This window comes from Muntiacus reevesi, chromosome 1 (genome assembly GCF_963930625.1).
Source record: "Muntiacus reevesi chromosome 1, mMunRee1.1, whole genome shotgun sequence".
NCBI lineage: Eukaryota > Metazoa > Chordata > Mammalia > Artiodactyla > Cervidae > Muntiacus > Muntiacus reevesi.
The window spans coordinates 183,033,052-183,057,751 of NC_089249.1; the positions used below are offsets into that span (position 1 = coordinate 183,033,052).

Genomic DNA, 24,700 nt, shown 5'->3' on the forward strand with positions numbered 1-24,700 from the left:
TGGACAGTGACACTCATGCCAGAAGTCTCGGCCCATCACGAAGGAGACCCAGGTCTCTGGAGAAACCATGGGACTCTGGGGCAGTGCTCACTGAAGCAGGTCACAGCCCATCCCGACAGATGTCCCCCAAGGGACAAGTGTGTGCATGCAGGATCTCTCCGGGAGGGGGCACTGGTAATGGGAGATGTCCCTGCAAAGGGAACAGGGAGCCAGACCTACTTTTCACAGTAAACTCTTTGTGCAGTTTGCATTTTCTAGCAAATCCTGACCAAATCAAGGTTAGGATTAACAATCCAAAAAGCAATTACATTTTTTTTAAAAAAAAGGTTATTCAACAATCTGTCAAAATAACTTCAACCATGTTTTTGGTTCCTAGGGGATGAGGGTCAGAGCTGAAGAAGAGACATGGGCAGGAGAAAAAAATCATTTTGATTTTTATTAAATATACTCTCTTGGCACAAATCTTTAAAATATATAAACATTATGTATAAACAAAGTGTCTTCATGGCATCAAAATGTAACTCCAAATCAGGCCAGGCAATCAGTGAGAGGGGTACGACTGCCGAGGGCAAAGGTCCAACTGTGTGCAGGGCTGGGGGTAAGGGGAGTCGGCGCTGGCAAGGTGCACTTGGGTGGGAGCCACCCTGGAGAGGCGCTCTGGGGCAGGTAACGCTGGGGCCCTCCCTGCTCCAGCCCAGCCTGCAGCTCAGAGGAGGGCACTGCCGAGACGTCCATTTGGTCTCACCCACCAGGGGCGGACCCCCGGCCTGGGCACCCTCATGTTCCCATCCCGTCTCCCTGTGAGGGTGCCCCTGCCTCTCCTGAGCGCTGGGCAAGGCTGGGAGAGAAGGTGGGTGTGATGCTTACCCAACGGGACAGCCATCACAGGCTGCTCGGGCCCCCTGGGAACAAGAGTCTGCGGACAAGACTGGGGTTGGCTGCTGGAGACACGCAGGAAGGACAGGAGGAGGGGCCTTCGCACCCAGGGGACTAAGGCAAGAACGGGAACAGGACAGAATAAAAGGGGGAAATGGAGGCCACAATAGAAAATGCATGTGTGGCAGAAACACACCCCCTCAGACCTTCACACCTCATGGCTACTGAGCCCACTGTGAAAACCGGCCCACTGCTTGTCCTGGTCCTGGAACCAGACTGGACTGGTTAGGGTTTTTGGTGTCTAGACCCAGGGCCAGCCAGATTGAAAAACAAAAGCAAAAATCAAACTTCAAACGTCATTAGAAAACAGGTGTTTCTGAGTCCCTGTGATTCCTGGTGGGCCCTGAGGGGTACTCGGTGAGACCAGCTCCCTGGGGGATCCTGCCTCTTTCAAGCTTCCTGCCCCCAACCCAGATGCTGTCTCGGGCTCAAGTCAGACAACCCCACAGGCCTTAAATTGCCCCATGTCCCAGCCAAGAAACTGCTCAGGTGGGGCACCCACAATGTGCAAGATGCCATGGGTTCCCCCCCAGGAGCTCCCACGCCCAGGGGCAGAGGGTCAGGGCCTGAGGCCCAGCCTCCATTACTGTAGCCAGTGGAGTAGGCCAAGAGCTTCCTGGCAATCCAGGCAGATGCCTCCAGGTTGGGACTCAGACCCAAACCCATGGCGATTCCTCAAACCCTGTTGCCTGGAGGCGTGACCCTCCTGGGAACCATGCAAACTGGGTGGGAGAGGGGTAACAGAGGGGAAGACCCAATTCTGGGGCCTGGGATAAGGAGTCTGCGATCAGGATAACACTCTTGGAAGAAGCCACAGGCTCTGGGGAGGGAGAAGTCACCTGGGAAATGGTGGTGAAGGCAGGAAAAGGCAGGGCAGGGTGGGAGGCTGCACTTGGAGCCACAGCTGAGTAGATGGCTGGTCTCATGGAGGCCAGACCTTGGCCCCACACTCTCTGGGGCTCCCCCCACCCGCTCCTACCTCCACCCAAGAACACAGACTCAGAACAGCAAGGGGCAGGCGAGGTCTGGCTCTGAGCCCAGTGGGGACCAGGTCCCTAGAACCAGGAGCCTGTCCAAGGGCAAAGAACACACGGGGAGGCAGTGCTGGCCACGCCCCACTCAAGGCTTTCACAGCGAGCCCCTCCAGGGGCAGCCCCAGCCCAGCTGAGGCCAGAAGAAGAGGGAGTGGGAACCCCGCCCCCAGTCCCAACAACGCACAAGGGCCCCCGGCTTTCCCCTCAGACCTGGGCCGCAGTGAGCTCAGGCCCCCCAGGCCCCCAGCTCGTTCCACAAGGCGCATCCGTGCGCGTTCTGCGTGGAACTCGGCACATCTTTGCTCCCTGGGCTCAGACACGGAAGGGGTCAGCGGTCCACCGCCAACTGAAGCTCTAGCGCGGCTGACCCCACCCGCCCCTAGCTCTGCAGGTGTCGCAGCAGGATCTGCATGAGGTCGAAGGTGGTGAAGCTGATGCCCACGGCGATGGGGCCCTTGAGCCAGTTCATGCTCAGGCCCTTGTAGAGGCCGCGCACCACACCCTCCTCCCGCACGATGGTGCGCATCGTGCGCACGATAGAGGTGCGCTGGTGGCCTGTGACGCCGGCCGTCTGCATGCGCCGCCGCACCACGTCCAGCGGGTAAGAGGCAGACTGCCCGATGAGGCCAGCGCAGGCCCCGAAAATCATGCGCTCAAAGGGGTAGGGCTGCGGGCGGCCGCTGTACTCTGCAGGGGGAAGGGTGGGAGGGGCTGTGAGGGCGATGGGAAGGGGCGCCCTGGCAGCCAGGGGTGCTGGCGTCCGCCCGCGCGCCCCTGCACCGCGCTCACACGTGCACGCAGTGTCACAGCTTCAGGGCTTCAGGGCCGACCAGCTCTCCTGGGCCACGGCTCCCCTTCTTCCTCACCTACTGATCCCCCATTTTTAACCAAATGTGAGATGCAAAAGATTTTTACAACTGCAAAGCACAAAGAATCATATAACCAAGTTCTATGACCCAGAACAAGCTCAGACCCAGTCACTCTTGTTTCCCATCTTGTAAAGAAAGAGAATATCACTCTGCCCCGAACCCTCTACACTGCCCAGCCTGCCCAACAGGTGCCCTCTCTACGGCTGGTGTGAGGACCTGCCGGCTGGAGGGAGGAGGGAACAGCAAGGGATCAATAGGGGTTCTTTAAAAACACGCTGTTTTCAATTCGAAATTAGGGAATAAAAACAGGGAGCCGCCCTATTCACTCAGCAGACTGGCAGAACATATGAAACTTGTCAGCACCAGGAGCGGGAGGGAAGGGAGCCGGGCCCCAGTGCAAGCCTGGCCGCTGGAGGAGCAAGGGGTGGAAAAGGTAAAACAAAAAACGAGGTCTCAGACCCACACGAGGAGAACAGCTCCTGGATGTCAGCTGAACACAGAAAACCTGCAACAGCCTCAGCGCCCCCCAACGGGGGTCACCCTCCCCCAGACAGGACGGACCAGCGCTGCACTACCGCAAGCGCAGAGGGCAGCCCCTCAGCCACTTCCGATAACCAGGAACAGCTCGGAGGCTGCACTCAAGCCCAGGGAGAAGGGTTTCCAATGAAGGTGAAAGGTGGAGTGGACCCTAATAAAGAGGCAGGGGTGAGGCAAGAGGGGCTGGGGATTGGGTGCCAGGGATCTCGGCTTTACCCTGACCGTTTTCCTTAACAAAAAACAACTTGGAGCAAACACGGCAGATTGTTAACACCAGATCACACCAAGTAGCAGGTATCAGTGGGCTTATTTCCTCTGTCTCCTCCTGATCCAGACCCTGGACCTCCAGACTGCCCCTCCCTCCACTCGCCCCCATCCACCTCCACCTCCCCATCCATCCACACACAGGTGTGTGCGCCCCGCAGAGGTGCTGACCTAGCTGGCGCTCCTCACCTCGGTGCAGGCTCTTGAGGGTCTCATAGGTGAAGAAGCTCAGGCCGGCGTAGGGAATGACCCCCAGCACGGTCGGAACAAATCCGTGGTAGAGGGTCTTCAGCCCCTCTTCTCTCGAGATGCGGATGAAGACGTGAAAGATGTTGCTGTACCTGTAGGACAGAGCGGTGCGGGGTGGGGGTGGGGGCTGCAGACATCAATTCACTAATTCTCTCTCCTCCCAGTCAGCAGGGGCAGGCCTGGATGTTGACAGAAACCACTGTGCAGAAATTCTGGCGTTTGAGGGGGCCACGCAAGCCCAACCCACAGGCCACCTTCACCACTGGGCTCTTTGCTGTGCTCGGCCCTTGGCTTTTTACTAAGAAGCATATTAAGCAGATCTGTTCTCAACTCAACATGGAGACTCTGGGTTTGATGGAAGCAGACTGCCACCGAAGCTGAGAGACCCAGTTACTGTCCTTCTGGAAAGCTGCGGAGCCCAGGGAGGTTGAGGCAACACAGCCTCGGCACAGCTTCATCCGCCGCTGCAGACAGAGGCCCAGACCCTATCCCCAGGGGCCGGGTGGGGGGAGCCCGCCGGGGAACCCCACTAGACACAGAGCCCCCGGTGCTGGTGAAAACCAGGGTGAGACTCACATTTCCTTTGGGGTCACAGCCATCCGCGCTCTGACCAGGTCCAGCGGGTAGGTCAGCGAGGCGGCCGTGGTTCCAGCCAGGGCGCCCGCGAGGAGGCGAGGCCAAGGCGGCAGGGCTCTGAAAGCGGGTGGGGGCGAAGGTGAGCCGCAGGGCTCCGGGGCCCACAGGTCTGGGGTGGGGGTAGAGGTGGGGGGACGGGCAGCGTGCTCCCGAGCTGATGGGCGGGGCGGGGGTGCCTCTTGGGGGTGCCTGCCTTTGCCCCTGCTTGTCTGAATGAATGAAGGACAGGCGTCTTTCCCACCTGCTCTGGGGCACAGGGGGACCGTGGCCGTCCTGGGATGTAGGTTCGAGGAGACCGGGGAAACGAGAGAAGTTCTGACATGGTGGCCAGGTGGAAGACAGGAGAACAGGGTGCGGTAACAGGGCTGAGAGGGCCGGGGCTTTTTTGGGGGGAAGCGGGGTCTCACTCTCCGCGGAAGCCGTAGTAGCTGCCCAGGAGCCGTTTGTACTCCTCGTGCGCGCTGAACTGGATGGCGGCGTAGGGTACCACACGCACCATGGTGGCCGAGTTGCCGCGCCACAGGCTCAAGAAGCCCTCGTGGAGGTAGGTGAAGTAGAGGAGCCTGAAGGCCTCCTGGGGGCAGGCAGGGGAGGGGGCGGGGTCAGCGCCCCAGGCCTCTGACCAGCACAGCCTTCGCGGAAGGGCGGGGACCTCACAAACCGCCCCCACGTTCCCTGGGCTCTGCGCCGGGACCCCCGCCCCTTCTCCTCCAACCCTGGGAACCATGAAGTGAGACGGGGGAAAGCAGGGTTGCAAAGCAGACTCAGCCCCACTAAGGGGGTTTTGTGGGTGTTTGGTAGCCTAGCTTTTAAAATATTCTTTATTTTCCTTTATTAAGAAGACAACACCTGCTCTGTGGGCTTCCCAGGCGGCTCAGTGGTAAACAACCCACCTGCCAATGCAGGAGATGTGGGTTTGATCCCTGGGCGGGGAAGATCCCCTGGAGGGGGGCATGGCAACCCACTCCAGTATTCTTGCCTGGGAAATCCCATGGACAGAGGAGCCTGGCAGGCTACAGTCCGTGGGGTCGCAAAGAGTCGGATGTGACTTAGTGACTAAAACCACAACAAACAACAATGACACCTGCTCTGTGTTTAAAAATATATCAAATGTGAAACCTGTGAGTTTAGACCGTCAAGTTCCCTCATCACCACCCCCAGGACAGGTGGGTCTCCCGTCACTTCCCAGGGAGGGCTGTGTCCAGGCAGACTCAGGGTGCAGACAGATGGCCTTGGCCCCAGCGCCTGGCAGGGGAGGCCTTGTTCACCCAGCAGTCCTGCAGCTGGCCTGGGGTGGGGGTTGGGGAACCAGTGGGAAAAAGCCCCTTGAAAAGCATTTGCCCAGCCCCTACCACCCACCTCCCCTGCCTCTGCCAGCCCAGTAGGGCAGAGGTGAAGGCCCCAGAGACAGGGGTCCATGACCGAGCGGCTCACCTTGGCAGAAAATCTTTTTGAGGACACTGGAAAAAAAACAAAACACACAACAGAGATTGTTGGATATGAAGGATGGGCCCCCCAACTCCAGTCTGCATGACCCGCACCACAGGGGTCTAGTTTGAGCATGGGGAGTGAGGGCATCCCCCTGGAAATGTCCCCCCTCAACTCCTATAAGGGCCGAGGTGGGGCATCCCCAGCAAAGTCACCCCCTCCCCAGGAGCCTCCCCACCACCCCCACGCCCAGGCCACTCTGCACACCAACTTCTCCCCTTCTTCAGGGAGAGGAGCCCAGCTCACTGACTCCGCAGGACAGTGAGCGCCCGTGGAAGGATGCACCTCTCTGGGGGGGGTGGGGTCGGCACCCAGCAGTCTCCACCAGGCTGAACTTCATCTCCCCCAAGTCCCTTGGAGGGAGGTATCCCAGCCGCCAGCCATGCGGGGGTCAGCTAAGGGGCTCCAGCTCCCTCAGCAGGGGGCGTCTGCCCTCTTCTCCGTGACCTGGCACAGGCAGCCCTAGTTCCCACTCTCCTGCCCTCCGGGGCTGCCCGGCCCACCTCCCACCTCCCTACTCCATAGTGAGCTGCACCTCGGTGGCCAGGAGGACCCGGAAACACAAGTCACGAGGGGGTCTCAGCCTGGCAGCATCCCCAACGCTGCACTTCCCAAGCGTCTGCTGCCTTCCCAGCACAGCCCTGCACTCCTCTCCGTGGGGACGTATGCACAGCTCCTGCCTTCGGAATTAAACTCAGCTCCCCGTGTGGCGCTCCAGTGAGAATTTGTTCCAGGACCAGCTCAGCTGATGGAGGAGATGTGTCCTCACCCGCACGCCCGCCCTTTCCCACATCAGCTCACTCCCCCGCCTCCTCCTCAGGCGGGAGGTTGGTACCAACGGTCCTGTTATATGGACAAGGAACCTGAGGCCCAGAGAGGTGAGGGGCCAGCCTGAGCAAGTGCGAGGGGCCTGGCTCCAGTCTGCAGTTCCTTCCTCCCGAACAGCTGAGGGGCAGGGGTCCCAGCTTATGACCGCCCCCCTGCCCACCATGTAGGGGACACAAAGGCCTCATCTTCAGGGGACGCTGAGCCTGCTAAACCCTAAGGAGGGAGGGAGCGGGATTCTTGAACTGTGTCTTCCCAAAGAAATGTCCATGTATGCTCTCACCCTCAGTGCCCATGAATGAGGCCTTAATTGGAAACGGGTTCTTTACAGGTGTAATTAAATGGAGGTCATGCTCGAGTAGGGTGATCCAATGGTGTGGGTCCTTATAAAAGGAGGGGATCTAGACATACCGACTGGGGTTGGGGGGTGCAGTCACAAGCCAAGGATGCCTGGAGTCATCAGAAGCTGGAAAAGGCAAGGAAGGGTCCTCCCTCAGGGACCCAGGAGGAGCTAACCCTACGGACCTCTTGAATGTGGACTTCTGGCCTCCAGAAGATGAGAATAAATTCCTGCAGTTCTAAGCCACCTGGTTTCTCGTATTTTGTGATGCCAGTCCTAAACACTAACAGACTTTCTAAGTGGATTCTAAAGAGGCATTTCCAGGGCTTCCCTGGTAGTCCAGGATCGATGAGTCTGCACTCCCAATGCAGGGGGCCCAGTTTCGAGAACTAGATCCCACGTGCTGAAAGTAAAGAGCCTGCTGCAATGAGGATTGAAGATCCCATGTGCTGCAACTGAGACCTGGCGCGGCCAAATAAATTCTTTAAAACAAGAGGCATTTTAGAGACCCCGTGGCAGTGCAATCCGGGGCCCTGGTGGGGGGAGGCAGGCACCTGGCAGCCCGCCGGTCACGGGTGACAGGTGCATGGGCAGCGCTCACCTTGGAAGATGATTTTGGTTCGGTCCAGGGGAGCTACAGCTGTTTTGGCAAGAGCACCAGCCAGTGCCCCAGACAGAAGGGAGCTGAGAACTTGCCTGTGATCACTCTGCAAGAAAACACACAAACACGCTGTCTGTCATCAGAGAGGGAGAGGAGGCGTCTGCTCTGCTTGGAACAGTTTCCAGGAGAAAGGCTTTTCTTCTCCGCCTGGCCGGGGGCGGCCAGACGTTTGGTGGCCGGGGTGACACGGCCCTGCTGGGCCCTGGGCCGGCTGCGGCACCGGCCACAGAGCCTGGGGGCACAGTGAGAGCCTCCTGGGCCACAGGGGCCATCCGCCTGAGAGGTGACACGCTGGCAGGGCTGCCGCACATGGTCCTAAGTCCCCAGAGACGGCCTACAAGGGGATTCACTCCAAACGTAAGAGTCGCCCTTCACCTGTCCTACTTTCAGGCCTTGGTTGCACCCACTGCCCATGGGCAAGGGACTCTTGAGCTTCAGTGTTTCAGGGTAAAGGCTCCTTGCAGTCCGGGGAGTGGGTGGTGGGTATCAGGCAAGCAGACCCTGACTGTTCAGCGTGTCCTGTTCTCTTTCCACAGCCTTCCATCAGGCTGGTGTCTGCAGCTCTTCATCCAGAAGGCGATCGGGACGGGCACGGCTGACTTGCACTTCACGATCCTGTGACCAGGCTCAAAATCGGCGCTTTCCCGAGTCTTCCTGTGGCTCCTGGAGCCCTGGCTCAAACAGCCCTCCTTCCCTTGAGGCCCATGGAGCCCAGGAAGCTCACGGGGCTGGAGGCGCCATTCCCACCTCTCCCCGCCCCCGATGACTCGGGCATAGAGCGAGCAAGGAGGTGAGGGGCAGGGGCTCAGCGATTTTGGGAGTCTGTGACGTCCACCCGACCCAGGTGCCCTCAGGAGCCTGGAGTCACAGTGCGGGGCAGGGGTATGTACAACCACCGCTCCCCTCACAGGGCTGCCAGTGGATGGAGGGAGCGGGACATGGAGGAACTCTTAGACAAACGTGTGCAGAATCAGCGGTCTGGGCGGGGCTGTGGGGAGGGGGCTCGGAGTTCCAGGAGAAAGCGGAAGGGGCCCAGGCTGTATGATGAGGCATGCCTAAGGGCAGGGAGTGGGTGCATGTGCGAGAGTGTGTGTGTGACACTAATCGGGGGAGGCGCTGGACACTCAGAGGCCCCAGTGAGAAGGAGCGGGGGCCCGGGGGACCACAAGAGGGGCAGGGCGGCTGACACAGGGAAGGGAGAGAGACGCCATGGAAGGTGGGCAAGGCTGGACCCCACAGAGCCCGACAAGGAGGCTGACCTTGGCCTACAGAGAGATGGAGAAGCGTGCAAGGTGAACAGGTTATTTTAACTGGAACCACGGAAGCGGCAGCTCCTGTGACATCCAGGGTTGAGAGGGCAGAGGCTGGGACCAGAGGAGGCTTCGAGAAAGGAGTAATGAGGGGGCCTTTGAGGGGTTTGACTGGTAGTCTGCGCTCCTGAGTGGGCATGCTGGAGTCCAGGGCGATGCCCAGGTTTGCTCAGCTCTGTGGGAGGCTCAGGGGGAGGGCTGGGTCTGCCCGCAGTGACTGGAGGGCCTCTCTGCTCCCTGGTCCCTCACCTCTGACACAGTCAAGTGCTGACTCCTGGCCCAGACCCCAGATCGTGTCCCAGGTGAATGTCCCCAGGGCCCTGTGCCTCTTGACCTGACCCCTCCCCTAATGCCCCTGGTGCCCGTCCCGCAGCCCCGCCCACCTCTCCCTAGAAGAACAAGTCCCCACGGCAGTGTGTTCCTGACTCAGTTTCTGCAGCTGAGCTTTCCCGCAGGGTGCCACCTTTTTGCTTCACAGAGACCCGTCACCAGGGACCCCTGCCTTTTCTGGGTCGCATAGCAGGGTTCTGGACATCTAGCTTTCAGGGACGTGGACATCAGATGCCAGAAGGCTCAGGGGTGTCTCTGGCACCAGCTCTGAGGCCCATCTGTCCCTCTGTGAATCCGCGTGGCGACCGCTGACCTCCAGCCTCTGTGAGCTCAGGGAATGCCCTGCGGCCCGCCCGCGGGCTGTGAGCGCTGCAGGCAGAGCCCAGGTGTCCCTCCGTCTCCCCCACTTCCTGGGAAGCCTGCAGGGCTCATCAGCACCAGACCAGCTCTGCCTATGCAAGGACATGCGTCCTGAAACCCAAGCCCCCTTCACAGGCTCAGTGCAGGAGACGGCTGCTGCCTTCCGCTGACACTCCCGGGGACTCCTACATGACGCAGCTGGCTTATCCGTTAAAGACAAGTGTTAGTTGCTCAGTCGTGTCCGATTCTTTGCCACCCCATGGACTGTACCCCGCTAGGCTCCTCTGTCTGTGGGATTCTCCAGGCAAGAATACTGGAGTGGGTTGACATTTCCTCCTCCAGGGGATCTTCCCAACCCAGGGATCGAACCTGGGTCTCCTCCACTGCAGGCAGATTCTTTACCATCTGAGCCACCAAGGGAAGCCACCATGGTTGGCAAAGGCATCACCAAATGGTCAAAGTCTCCACGACCATCATATGAGTTGGTGTTCAGTCTCTAAGCCGCGTCCAACTCTTTGGGACCCCATGCACAGCAGCACACCAGTCCTCCCTGTCCTTCACTATCTCCCATACTTTGTGCAAATTCATGTCCATTGAGTCAGTGATCATCTTATCCTCCGCCACCCCCTTCTCCTCTTGCCCTCAGTTTTTCCCAGCATCAGAGTCTTTTCCAATGAGTCAGTTCTTTCTATAAGGTGGCCAAAGTATACAGATTCAGCTTCAGCACCAGTTCTTCCAATGAACATTCAGGGTTGATTTCCTTTAGGATTGACTGGTTTGATCTCCCTGCTGTCCAAGGGACTCTCAAGACTCTACTTTGGCACCACAGTTCAAAAGCATCAATTCCTTGGCACTGAGCCTTCTTTATGGTCCAACTCTCACATCTGTACATGACTACTGGAAAAATCATAGCTTTGACTAGATGGACCTTCCTTGGCAAAGTGATGTCTCTGATTTTTAATATGCTGGCCAGGTTTGTCATAGCTTTGCTTCCAAGGCCCAAGCGTCACTGTCCTCAGTGATTTTGGAGCCCAAGAAAATAAAATCTGTCACTGATTCTGCTTTTTCCCCTTCCATTTGCCATGAAGTGATGAGATCAAATGCCATGATCTTAGTTTTTTGAATGTTGAGTTTCAAATCAGATTTTTTACTCTCCTCTTTCACCTTCATCAAGAGGCGCTTTAGTTCCTCTTTGCTTTCTGCCATAAGGGTGGTGTCATCTGTATATCTGAGGTTATTGCTATTTCTTCTGGCAATCTTGATTCCAGCTTGTGACTCATCCAGCCCAGCATTTTACATGATGTACTCTGCATATAAATTAAATAACGACGGTGACAACATACAGCTCTGTTCCCAATTTCGAACCACTCTGTTGTTTCATATCCAGTTCTAACTTCTCATCATAGGAGAGATCCTTGCAAATGAAGAGTGAGGCAGGCAGCCTGATGGAGAGAAAATGGGTGATCCACAGACAGGACACACGCAAGCAGTGAAACCATGGGAAGATGCCTGGTTCTTTAGCCAAAGAAACGGGACACTGCAGAGTGAGCGCCCTGCCCTGGGTTAGCCAAGCAGGCAAGGCTGACGTGGGCCGTGCCAGCTAGCACGGAGGCCAACTGCTGCTGCGCGGGTCCCGGTGCTGGCTGGACACGGGGGCCTTTGCTGGGCACGTCTGCTTGGCGGGATCCACCTGGGCCAGTGGAGGCAGGCCACGTCTCCCTCATACGCTGCTGCAAAGTTCACTAAACTGTGAGGGGTGCCTGCTCTGGGGCTCACCCCTCTGCCGACCGGCGTGGTGATGGTGGTCCCGAGAACCAGGCCTCCTGCCCACCTGGTGCTCCGCGGGGCAACCTGGAGCTTGGGGGAAGGTCAGGAGGGCCAGAGGCTGATGCTGCTTCAGCCTTTGAGCCTGTGGACTTTGAGAACTGACTGCAGGCACCGGAGCTGGCCTGGCAGTGAAGGTGGATTAGTCCATGCTCAAGGTTCTGGTGGGAGAACTTCTCCTGGCTTCTATGGTGAACAAACACGGGCCTGATCCAATTTCTTTATGAGGGAATAAACCTTTTGTCTTCAACTGAAGGGTGTCACTGGGGATGCACTTCAGAGCTGACGGTAGACTCCTCCCTGGCGTGAGGAGTTCCCCTCAACCCACCCCACCTTTGGCTAATTCCTCTGTGTTGGCAAATCTGAGTCAGAAGAGGGACCCCACGACACCTTTGACATCCCTGTCAAAAAGTGGGTGAGGTTTTGACTTCTTGCCAAGCGGTGGGGCAACTGGATCCACAGCACAGACAGGGCTATAAAAACGGAGTAGGCGGTGGCCTGCGTCACTCCCACTGCCCCAGCCCGCAGTGTGGGAGGAGTGATTTATATGGGGTGCGAGCACAGAAGAGGGAGCAGGTGAGCACGCCCACAGGGGGGGTGCAGGGGTACTTGCCTTTGAGGAGACATGCGCGGGCAGGACAGGCTCGGCATCGTCACGCAAACGCACCACGCCTTCCTTCACACCATTACCCATTCCAGGCCTGCTCAGGACGGCGGAGACTCAGTCCTGGGGAGCAAAATGGGGCTCGGTGAGAAGGCGGCCTCCTCCACCAGCCCAGGGCCTGTGATTCATCCTCAATGACCCGATGCCAGCACTGCTGCAGAGGCACACTTTGCCTAAGCTGACTTCAGTCTCCCTGCAGGAAAAAGACACCAGAACCTGCATCTGGATGCCAGAGTCCCCTTCCCTGAGTGCTTAATCATTTACAAGGTCACTTCCCATCAGCTCTTTGATTTCATCATCACCAACAGGCCTCTGAGTTTTCTTGTTTTTCAACTTGGTGCCAACTGCCTTGACTGGCACAGAGAGGTTAAGCTGCCAGCCAGGTCACACAGCAGAAGGCGGGGTGTGGTGGGCTCTAGAGTGTGGAGGCTGGAGGTCTCCACCTGCCCTGGAGCCCATCCCACTTTGGGGTGATGCCAGTTTGGACCTGAGATTCCATTCTCAGAAATACTTTTAGAAAATTAGCCTTTGGACTTCCCTAGTAGGTCAAGAATCCACCTGCCGAGGCAAGGGACATGGGTCTGCTCCCTGGTCGGGGAAGCTCCCACATGCCATGGGGCGACTAAGCCTGTATGCCACAACAAGAGCAGACATCTCAATGGGAGGCCCCCACACCGCAACGAAGAGCGGCCCCGGCCTGCTGCAGCTAGTGGAAGCCCGCTCCTAGCAACAGAGACCAGGGCAGCCAAAAAGAAGCAAATAAAAGTAACTTTTTAAAAAAGAGATCACCTTTGTCCTGCTGTGTGGCTGCCTGCCCTTTGTGGCCAAGCATATAGTAAGTGTCCTAATACTTGAGGAGTTCTCCTTGGAAATCTGTAAGCAGATCAGTTAGGGAGTCCCTGGAGAAAGAGAACCAGGAATGGCTCTCTTGACGAAAGAGAAGCATTTTGGCCTAAACCATTATGTGATCGAAGCCTGGAGGCAATGACTGTCCTTGAACAGGTCTCAGTAATTAATGATCTTAAGGGAACAAAGGAAGGTAGGAACAGAGGAAAGTCAGTCAAATAGTAGTGCAGTAATAAGGCAGAGTCCTAGTTCCTCCCCAAAGCATGCACTTAATAATAAATATATCTTTGAATTCTCTGGGAACTAAGGCACCCAAGCAGGTGGAAGGTGGAATGATGTTGATCCTCCTGACTTTGATCGACTAAAGCTTGGACTCTGGACCTTTGCCCCAATTCTATGCTGAATTCTCTTCTGCTCAGGTCCCTTCATGAATACTCAGGGACCCTGAGCTTAAGACTTCCCCAGCTTTGCTGTTCAGGGAGACGTTGCTTTGGAAAAGGTCCCTTGTATTTCCCTTAACTTGCTGCAGGTAAGAAGTTCTTCCTTCTCCCCATCTTTGGCTTGGTTGTGTCTATTGGCTTAATATTCACAAAGAGGCAAACCCAGTCTTTAGGTTAACACAGGTTTGTGACCAAATTTCCTCTTATAAAAGAATGTTTTTTCCTCTTTGTAAGGATGCCCAGTCCTATGGATAAGAGTGCACCCTAACAACCTCAAGTAATAAATCCTTCCTTCTCCCCATCTTTGGACTTGGTTGTGTCTATTCACTGGACATCCACCAAGAGGTGAACCCACTGTTTGGTAACAAACTTACCTTTAACCTCCCAGAGGAAATGCACTCAAAGCTTAGCCAACCACAGGGAAAGGACCGGGAGGAAAAACGTACAATATGAAGGACTGGTGTCAGCGAGATGTCAGTGGGCACTGGAGTGTCTGGAGGCCTCAGTTCCCATGCTTTAAAATCACCCAATGTGGAGTAGGAAATGGCAACCCACCCCAGTATTCCTGCCTGGAAAAGTCCACGGACAGAGGAGCCTGGCGGGCTGCAGTCCATGGGGTTACATGACTGAGCGTGTGTGCATGAGGGTGGAGGGAGATGGGTTGGTAACAATAAATTGGTAGAACTAAACAAAATAAAATAAAATCACCCAATGAACCAACAGAAGTCCTTGGGACTTCTCTAGTGGTCCGGTGGTTAAGAATCCGCCTTCCAATGCAGGGGACGTGGATCTGATCCCTGGTGGGGGAACTAAGATCCCACATGCCACAGGGCAGCTGCAACCTGAGCCAAAAATAACAATAAATATTTTAAAAAATATTATGCTTTCCTGTGCTCAGTCACGTGTCACCCCATGGACGGTAGCCTGCCAGGCTCTTCTGTCCATCCTGGCAGGAATACTGGAGTGGGTTGCCATTTCCTCCTCCAGGGGATCTTCCTGACCCAGGGATCGAACCTGTGTCTCCTGTGGTTCCTATGTTGGCGGGCGGATTCTTTAGCACCAAGCCACCTGGGGGGGCCCACGCTTTCCTGTAAATGATGCAAGTGAGGCAGATACCCCCTGAGCCAGCGTGGAAGCCCCTCCTGCCCTCTGGGTGCTCCCAAGCACCCGCTGGTGTGGGACATCCTAGGAAGCACAAGCAGGATTCTGTTCCAAGTGGCCTCTGCTGCTGTTTCCAACCTAAAACAGTCCCTGACTCGGGGAGGGAGGGCTGCTTCTAAGACAGGGCCAGAAACTTAAGGATGAGCCTGGGCCGCCCTGAGGTGCCGGCCAGGAGCCACAGCCAATGGTGCGAGCTCCCAGTGGACAAAGCAGGAACATTGTGAGCAACAAAATCAATAAAGCAGTGTTGGATTATTAATATTATTTTGGCTGCACCACAGCATGCTGGATCTTAGTTCCCCAACCAGGGATGGAATCCACACCCCCTGTAGCGCAAGTGCAGAATCTTAACCACTGGACCACCAGGGAAGTCCCAGCAGTGTTGGATTATAGCCCGAAGTGCAAAATAAATATCCACAAGTCCACATGAACATAAATAAATGATTGAATAAATAAATGAGGAGGAAGAGACAAATCTCCCAGGCTGAAGACTCCGAAGTAACTGACACAGACGCTGAGCCCTGGAAGAAGGGAAGCATAAGCGTGCGCCCTGAGGTGTGGGCCATGGGTGGTGGCTTCCCTTCAAGGGGCACAGCACAGAAAGTGGAGGGGAGTCCCTTTAGTGAAGACAGCTGCCAGGAAACCCCTTCAGCCAGGTGATCGCGGTCAGCACCACAGCGGAAGTCACGTTCACGGCACATGCCCTGGCACCTGTGTGATGAAAAAGGCTCCTCCTCTCCGAGGCCCAGTCTAACCATAAGAAAAACAGGAGACAAATCCCAACCAAGGGCCATCCTACCGAACACCAGACCAGTTCTCCTCCACTCAGTTATAGTCATCAAAACCAAGAGAGTCTGAGAAACTATCTTAGCCCAGAGAAGCCTGAAGAGAAGTGATGGTGATGACTAAATGTAACGTGAGGATCCTGGGATAGAAAAAGGACATTAGGGAAACACTAAGGAACTATGAATAAACAATGGACTTAGTTAATCATAACGTGTCACGGACATCCCTGGTTGTCCAGTGGTAAAGAATCCGCCCGCTGATGCAAAGGACACGGGTTTGATCCCTGGTCCAGGGAGATTGCACAGGCCTGGGGGCAGCTCAGCCCGCGCATCCCAAGTACTGAGCCTGAGCTCTAGAGCGCAAGAGCCACAGCCCCTGAAACTCTTGTCCCCCAGAGTCTTTGCTCTGCAGTAAGTGAAGCCAGGACAGTGAGAAGCCCATGCACCACAATTAGAGAGCAGCACCCCCCACAACTAGAGAAAGCCCGCCAGCAAAAAATTAATCACTTTAAAAATAATAATGTATTGATATGTGTTCATTAGTTGTGACAAATGTAACACTAACAGAAGATGTTATTAATACAGGAAACTGGGAGTGTGCGGTGCTGGGGGGAACTCTGAATTACTTTCGCAATTTTTCTGTAAATCTAAAACTGCTCCCAAATGAACAAAGAGAAACTAGGCTGGAGAGATTTTTCTCAGCCAGTGGCTGGGCTGTCCGTCTGGGGTGCACGGTGACTGTGTCACGCCCCGTGTGTCTGGCTGACACTCAGAGCCACTGCCAGAGCTCTGGGGGACTGTCTCCATGCCTGGGCAACTGCATGCGAACAACACAACCTTTCTTTCTTTCTTTATGTATTGTTTAACTGCTTTGGTCTTAGTTGTGGCGCCCAGGATCTTTCCTTGTGGTTCACGGGCTTAGTTGCACCTCGGCACATGCTCCCCGACCAGGAATCAAAGCCACGTCCCCTGCATTGCAAGACAGATTCTTAACCACTGGACCACAAGGGAAGTTCCTATTTTTTTCTTTTTCCTGTACTGCTCGACAGGTAGGATCTTAGTTCCTCAATCTGGGATCGAACCTGTGCCCTCATCAGTGGAAGTGCAGAGTTATACCTGCTGGGCTGTCAGCGAGGGCCCGATGCAGCCCTTCTTAGGGCTGGCCCAGGCATGGTGCATGTGGACACGTTCTGATAAACTGCCCTCTTGACAAAGCATCCTGCCCTTTGGTCCCCGCCTCCTACAGTCTAGAGTCTGACTTGTCTTCCTGCCTCCCTCTGACTCTTGCCCAGACTCCCAGGAGGACACAGAGCTCCCCAGGCAGGTGGTGCAGGCTCAGCCCCAGGCTTGCCCATGCTGCCCTCTGAACCATTCTTCACCCTGCGGTCCACGCCAGGGGCCTGTCCTGGGAGCTCTGCAGACCCAGGACAGGTCCTTGGTGTGGTGGGCACAGACAGAAGCAGGGTCACTGCACAAATGAGTGAAGACATACAAGAGCACGTCACATGTCACCGCTGGTGAGAGAGTGCCAAGCAAGACACAGGACGGCACCTGCAGGGGTTGAATGGTGCCCTGCCCCCTGCCCAGGCCTGTCTGTCCCCCCGGAATCTGTGAACGGGGCATTATTTGAAAAAAAACCCTTGCAGATGTCATTAAAGTAAGGATCTGGAGAGCCTTACCCTGGATGAGGCTGGGTCCTCAAATCAAGGACAAAGCAAATCTCTTATCTCTGAATCTCTGATAAGAGACAGAAACAGACACAGGCAGGGAGGCCCTGTGAAGACAGAGGCGTTAGGATGACACACCTGAGCCACAGGCCAAGAAACACCTGCGGTATAAACGCTGGATGAGACGGGGGAGAATCTCCCGGAGCCCGAGGAGCAGCTCTGCAGAACTACTGCGGGACTTGTGGTCTGCGGAGCTGAGAGAGGACACATTCCTGTTCTCGTCAGTTTGTGCTGGTTTGTCACAGGTGTCAGAGGAAACTAAGAGGCTTTTTGGAGGACAGCGTGGGGTGCCCCAGGCTCCTGAACTCTGAGCAGGTGGCGCAGCCAGAGTTTGCAAACTGCTCCTGCCAGGGCCTGATGCCTCCAGGAAACTCCCCAGGATTGCAGGGCAGACAGAAGGAGACTCCTTCCACAGGGCAGTGGTGGGGATGGTCTCAAGATTTTGCTTTTCAGGCCAAATGCTAATTTCCTAGCCTTGCCCTTTCAAAAAACAAAAACAAACTCAAGACAAAGGCAAAGAAATAACCAGGTCACTGGGAAGGAAATCCATGGGGCCGCAAAGAGTCGGACACAACTGAGCGACTGAACTGAACTGAACTGGGAAGGAAAAACCACAACTTAAAAATATGACAGAGGGGCTTCCCTGGTGATCCCCTGGCTGACTCCATGTTCCCAATGCAGGGGCCCTGAGTTCCACCCCTGGTCAGGGAACTAGGTCCCACAGGCCTCAACTAAGAGCTTGCATGGTGCAACTAAAAAAAGGTTCTGCATGCCTCAGCTAAGACCCAGTACAGCCACATAAATAAATAAGTGACAGGTACCAGACTGCACTCGCAAGGAGAAAAGCAGGTTTAAAACCCTTGTGGGGGCTGCCGGCATGTGTCAGGACTGCAACCTAACTGGTGGATGAGCAGGCAAAGAGGCAGGCCGTGGGCAGCTCCTCTTAGCAGGTGATTTGGCGAATGTCTTAGAATGTGTGCTGTTCCCCGACAGGTGAGCCTGGAGCCTCCTGGGCCAGTAAGGCCATGACCAGGCGCTGGTGAGACCTGAAGGCAGGACGGTCTGGATGGGAAGCCATGGAGAGAGAAGGGAGGCGGGGACAGGGAGGCGGGGACAGGGAGAACGTGTGACCTCAGCCCTCACAGGGGGACGCCAGCGGCCTGTCACTAATGAGCGACCCTTCCTGAGCCTAGGTGCGAGGCTGTCAGGATGCAAAGACCGGAAGCAGGTTGTGAGTTTACAAAGTGCTGTCGACAGTGATGAGGACTGTCCAGACACGGCAGGGGACAGGGGATGGGGGAGCTGACCACGGGCGCACAGACTTCCCAGCAGTCGGCATTTCGCTGGCCCCCACTCACCGCCTCAAGGATGACAGAGTGGGGACACAACCGACCCACAGCACCCTTCCCTGGGCAGAGCCCCGCTCTGCACTCAGGAACCCCCCTGCTTCCTCCTGGCTTCTTTCCCCCAAACCGCCACATGATTCTGAATTCACCCCTCAACCTGCCCCAGGAGGCCACCTCACTGACTTAGGGCTCCTACTTCCCACACTGCTCTCACACTCGGGACAGCCATCAGGACCCCTTGGCCACCAGGGTGGGTTCCCTGAGGCTGCAACATCTCCACAGATGCTGAGCCCACATCCAGAGCCCGTCCTCTGCACCCGGAGAAGACACCGCAGTGAGCAGCCTGTGCCCTATAACGAAGGGAAACTCACTCACTGTAACTAGAGAAAGCCCGAACAAAGCAACAAAAACCAGCGCAACCAAAATAAAGAAAATAAATTTAAAACAACCTTTTTTCATACATTTGTTAGCTGACCAGTTTTTAAGAAATCTTTGTGACTGTAACCTACGTTCAGAAACATGTTTTGTATTCTATATTCACTTATACTCATAGACAATTCTGCTTCCATGCCCTAACTGCAACAAGAGTTTCAGGTAGGAATTCACCACAACTCGAGAAAAGCCTAAGCAGCAATGAAGAAGACCCAGCACAGCCAAGGAAAAAAATAATAATAATAAAAATAAAATTTTAAAAAACGTTTAAATGCAATTTGCTCTGCCATCTCCCCCTCCCTCCCCTATACTTAATTTTGATAAAGCTAACCACAACCATGGAGAAGGAAATGGCAACCCACTCCAGTGTTCTTGCCTGGAGAAGCCCAGGGACGGGGGAGCCTGGTCGGCTGCTGTCGATGGGGTCGCACAGAGTCGGACACGACTGAAGCGACTTAGCAGCAGCAGCGGCCGCAACCAACTACACTGACTTCATGAATAAAGGGCCTCAAGCAGCAGACTGAAGGAACACTGTCACAAGCAGTGAGCTGGGAAACGGTCATTCCTTCCTATCTTATGCATTTCATATTATATATTAATATATGTCTATATGGCAACCCAATCTACTACTCCTGCCTGGAAATCCTATGGACGGAGGAACCAGGCAGGCTACAGTCCATGGGGTCACAGGAGTCAGACATAACTTAGTGACTGAACCATCAGTTCAGTTCAGTCGCTCAGTCGTGTCCGACTCTTTGTGACCCCACGAATCGCAGCACGCCAGGCCTCCCTGTCCATCACCAACTCCTGGAGTTTAATCAAACTCATGTCCATCGAGTCAGTGATGCCATCCAGCCATCTCATCCTCTGTCGTCCTCTTCTCCTCCTGCCCCCAATCCCTCCCAGCATCAGGGTCTTTTCCAATGAGTCAACTCTTCGAATGAGGTGGCCAAAGTACTGGAGTTTCAGCCTCAGCATCAGTCCTTCCAATGAACACCCAGGACTGATCTCCTTTAGGATGGACTGGTTGGATCTCCTTGCAGTTCAAGGGACTCTCAAGAGTCTTCTCCAATACCACAGTTCAAAAGCATCAATTTTTCAGTGCTCAGCTTTCTTCACAGTCCAACTCTCACATCCATACATGACCACTGTAAAAATCATAGCCTTGACCAGAAGGACCTTTGGTGGCAAAGTAATGTCTCCACTTTTTAATATGCTATCTAGGTTGGTCATAACTTTCTTCCCAAGGAGTGTCTTTTAATTTCATGGCTGCAATCACCATCTGGAGTGATTTTGGAGCCCCCAAAAAATAAAGTTTGACACTGTTTCCACTGGTTCCCCATCTATTTCCCATGAAGTGATGGGACCAGACGCCATGATCTTAGTTTTCTGAATGTTGAGCTTTAAGCCAACTTTTTCACTCTCCTCTTTCACTTTCATCAAGAGGCTTTTTAGTTCCTCTTCACTTTCTGCCATAAGGGTGGTGTCATCTGCATATCTAAGGTTATTGGTATTTTTCCCGGCAATCTTGATTCCAGCTTGTGCTTCTTCCAGCCCAGGTTTCTCACGATGTACTCTGCATATAAGTTAAATAAGTAGGGTGACAATATATAGCCTTGACGTACTCCTTTTCCTATTGGGAACCAGTCTGTTGTTCCATGTCCAGTTCTAACTGTTGCTTCCTGACCTGCATACAGGTTTCTCAAGAGGCAGGTCAGGTGGTCTGGTATTCCCATCTCTTTCAGAATTTTCCACAGTTTATTGTGATCCACACAGTCAAAGGCTTTGGCATAGTCAATAAAGCAGAAATAGATGTTTTTATGGAACTCTCTTGCTTTTTTGATGATCCAGTAGATGTTGGCAATTTGATCTGTGGTTCCTCTGCCTTTTCAAAAACCAGCTTGAACACCTGGAAGTTCACAGTTCATGTATTGCTGAAGCCTGGCCTGGAGAATTTTGATCATTACTTTACTAGCGTGTGAGATGAGTGCAATTGTGCGGTAGTTTGAGCATTCTTTGGGATTACCTATCTTTGGGATTGGAATGAAAACTGACATTTTCTAGTCCTGTGGCCACAGCTGAGTTTTCCAAACTTGCTGGCATATTGAGTGCAGCACTTTCTCAGCATCATCTTTCAGGATTTGAAATAGCTCAACTGGAATTCTATCACCTCCACTAGCTTTGTTTGTAGTGATGCTTTCTTTTTTTTTTGTAGTGATGCTTTCTAAGGCCCACTTGACTTCACATTCCAGGATGTCTGGCTCTAGGTGAGTGATCACACCATCGTGATTATCGGGGTCATGAAGATCTCTTTGTACAGTTCTTCTGTGTATTCTTGCCACCTCTTCTTAATATCTTCTGCTTCTGTTAGGTCCATACCATTTCTGTCCTTTATTGAACCCATGTTTGCATGAAATGTTCCCTTGGTATCTCTAATTTTCTTGAAGAGATCTCTAGTCTTTCCCATTCTGTTGTTTTCCCCTATTTCTTTGCATTGATCACTGAGGAAGGCTTTCTTGTCTCTCCTTGCTATTCTTTGGAAGTCTGAAGCATACATGCACATTTTAAGCTCTAACCTCAGACTTAAACCCAAATTTCTTTCTAGGGTTGTGATGCAAAATAAGCTTTAGGTGAATTAAGTTAGAAAAGAAAACTGTGACGCGAATCCTAGAGCAGGAGGTGCAGCTTTCATAACTGTGAGAGGAGGTCCCCGGGGATCTCAGAGGCCCCAGGCCCACGAGTCACCCTTGTGTGTCTCATCACAGGAGAGAGATGCTCTCTGTGGTCCAGGAGCTCCAGGGGAGAAGCCAAGACACGGTCCTGGGGTCAAGGGCAAGGGTCAGATTGGGGTAGCCACTTGCTCAGAGTGACAGATTTGCTCCCTGACAAGCAAACACACTTCCGGCCCAGACAGAAGCACATAAGCATCCTTTGGGCGGGGAGCAGAGAGAGACCTTTGGTTTCGCTTCAAAGCCCACGCAACTTTCTCAAAATGCAAGATGCTCACAAGTTCAAAGATGTATTTATATAAAATATCTGCGGCAGGGAGAGGGTGTGGAACATTCGATTAGGCCAGCTGGAAATGCTGGCTCCTAAAAAACTATCTTTCCAAAAAAAATGGAAGAGAGCTCAGAGCCCTGGCCCCCAGTGTCCCCCAGGGCCCTCAGCGGTGCACACTCCCTGTGGCCACGCCTCGCCCTCAGCCCCTTTGTTGGAACGTCTGCCTCCTGTGACGCTGCGTCTCTGCACGACCGCCCGGATCTCACGGGCCAGAGGGATGCACGTTCCCACTCCTCGTGCTGCTGACACTGTCTCTCTGCGGGGTCTGTGCTCAGCTCAGTCTCGAGTTCTGGATGCCCATCCACGGGGGCACCGGTGCTCACCCTCAAGGCTCCAGCCTCTTCTCGAAGTTCATGAACACCCCCACAACCTGTGGGAGCTCTCTGACCAGAGGTTATTTCTGTTAATATTGACCATGAACGACACCCTGGCAGTCACTCTGCTGAGCTCACTGCCCTGTGGCTCTCCTTCCAGGAGAGAATATGCTTTAAAGTTTAAGTGCACATTCCTCAGTTCAAAGGGGAAGTCGAGCAAACTCTAAAGGGAGGCGCTTTAAAAAGAACACATTTGAATCAGTTCTAATAATGAGGTGGATGAAACTGGAGTTTATTATACAAAGTGAAGTAAGCCAGAAAGAAAAACACCAATACGGTATACTAACGCAAATATATGGAATTTAGAAAGCTGGTAACAATAACCCTGTATGCGAGACAGCAAGAGAGACACAGATGTATAGAACAGTCTTTTGGACTCTGTGGGAGAGGGCGAGGGTGGGATGATATGGGAGAATGGCATTGAAACATGTAAATTATCATATGTGAAGTGAATCACCAGCCCAGGTTCGATGCATGAGACAGGGTGCTCGGGGCTGATGCACTGGGATGACCCAGAGGGATGGGATGGGGAGGGAGGTGGAAGTGGGGTTCAGGATGGGGAACACATGTACACCCATGGCGGATTCAAGTCAATGTATGGCAAAACCAATACCATGTTGTAAAGTAAAATAAATAAATTAATTAAATAAAATATAAATAAATAAAGGGAGGTGCTGGCTTGGTTTTAGGTGGTGCAGGCATACTAGGCTCCTATGAAGAACACTGTACAGGCAATGGGATTTAGGTGAGGGTTTTTTTGGGGGGAAGGGGTGGGAGGGGATCTGAGCTCCTCCTTAAAAACATCTTCAGCACAAGAGAAAAAGCAATTTGTAATTATGCATGTGACATATGTTTAACTTACTCTGGTGCTTATTTAGCAATGTACACAAATATTGAGTCATTATATTGTAAACCTGAAACTAATATACAGTCAGCCCTCTGTATCCACAGGATCTGCAGCTATGGATTCAACCAACTGAGGACTGAAAATAGTTAAAAAAAAAAAAAAAAAAGAAATCAAGAAAGAAAGAAAGAAAGGAAAAAACCCAGAAAGTTCCAAAAAAGCAAAACTTGAATGTGCTGTGTACCAGGGCTTCCCAGGTGGCTCAGGGGTAAAGAATCTTCTGCCTGCAATGCAGGAGATGAGGGTTCAAGCCCTGGGTCGGGAAGAGCCCCTGGAGAAGGAAAGGGCAATTCACTCCAGTATTCCTGCCTGCAGAATTCCATGGACAGAGGACTCCGGCCGGCTACAGTCCAAGGCAACTATTTATATATGACACACTGTATTAGGTATTGTAAGTAAACTAGAGATGATTGAGGGCTCCTCTGGTAGCTCAGCTGGTAAAGAATCTGCCTGCAATGTGGGAGACCCAGGTTCGATCCCTGGGGCGGGAAGATCCCCTGGAGGAGGGCATGGCAACTCACTCCAGTATTCTTGCCTGGAGAACTCCCATGGACAGAGGAGCCTGGTGGGCTATAGTCCATGGGGCCGCAAAGAGTCAGACACGACTGAGTGACTAAGCACAGCACAGAGATGATTTAAAGCAGACTGGAGGATGTTATACTCAAATACTACACCATTTTATAATAAGGGGCTTGAGCACCCCCAGAGTTTTATATCTGACGGGGATTCTGGAGCCAATCCCCTAAGGATAACAACGTGGGTGCAAAGTTGCTCCAGTTATGTCCGACAGCCAGATCATGCATGATGGTAGGACTCTGACCCACGACATCTACAATAAGCAGCCAGGGAAGCAAACCATAATTACTCCGGCAACAAAACAGCTGGAGTTCGGTGACTGCAGCTTCCCTAAGTTTTGTTTCTGCTTCCAACTTAGGACAATCAAAAAAAAAAAAGTATGCCTCCCTGACCATGCATGGAAGGCAACTGCTATTGGCAGCCACCGCCCACCCCACTTGCTCTTGCCAAGAGCCTCCAACAGGCACACCTGAACCTTCTCTTCTCCACCATAAAGCTCTCTCCCTGCTGCTTGTCTTTGAGTCTCTGCCAAATGCAGTGGTAGCAGCTGACCCACCCCTGTCTCTAGCAAGCCTCTGCTGTTTTCACTGAAGTGGCCTTTGTTTATTTTCACAGGTAACTGCATGAAGAGGGGAGAAGAGACAGCTCTTCCTTATGGCAGAATTTCAACTAATGAATGTATAAGGAATGACGGACACAGAAAATCACCAACAGACAAATGT

At 53.8% G+C, this 24,700-nt stretch overlaps 1 protein-coding gene across 2 annotated transcripts in view; it reads right to left on the bottom strand.

Moving 5' to 3' along the window:
* Positions 1–422: 422 nt before the first annotated feature.
* The window catches only part of SLC25A42 (solute carrier family 25 member 42), a 42,800-nt gene continuing 18,522 nt past the window's right edge, over positions 423–24,700 (bottom strand). Inside the window, exons 2-8 of one of the 2 annotated variants that reach the window (XM_065917365.1) lie at positions 12,277–12,390; positions 7,780–7,885; positions 5,960–5,985; positions 4,933–5,099; positions 4,466–4,582; positions 3,830–3,981; positions 423–990 (exon numbers count right to left, since the gene is read on the bottom strand). In XM_065917365.1, the coding sequence (XP_065773437.1) occupies positions 707–990; positions 3,830–3,981; positions 4,466–4,582; positions 4,933–5,099; positions 5,960–5,985; positions 7,780–7,885; positions 12,277–12,357 (933 nt within the window). In that variant the 5' untranslated portion in view covers positions 12,358–12,390 and the 3' untranslated portion in view covers positions 423–706. Of the gene's footprint in view, positions 2,658–3,829; positions 3,982–4,465; positions 4,583–4,932; positions 5,100–5,959; positions 5,986–7,779; positions 7,886–12,276; positions 12,391–24,700 lie in introns of both variants that reach the window. The other variant, XM_065917364.1, reaches the window with a different exon arrangement.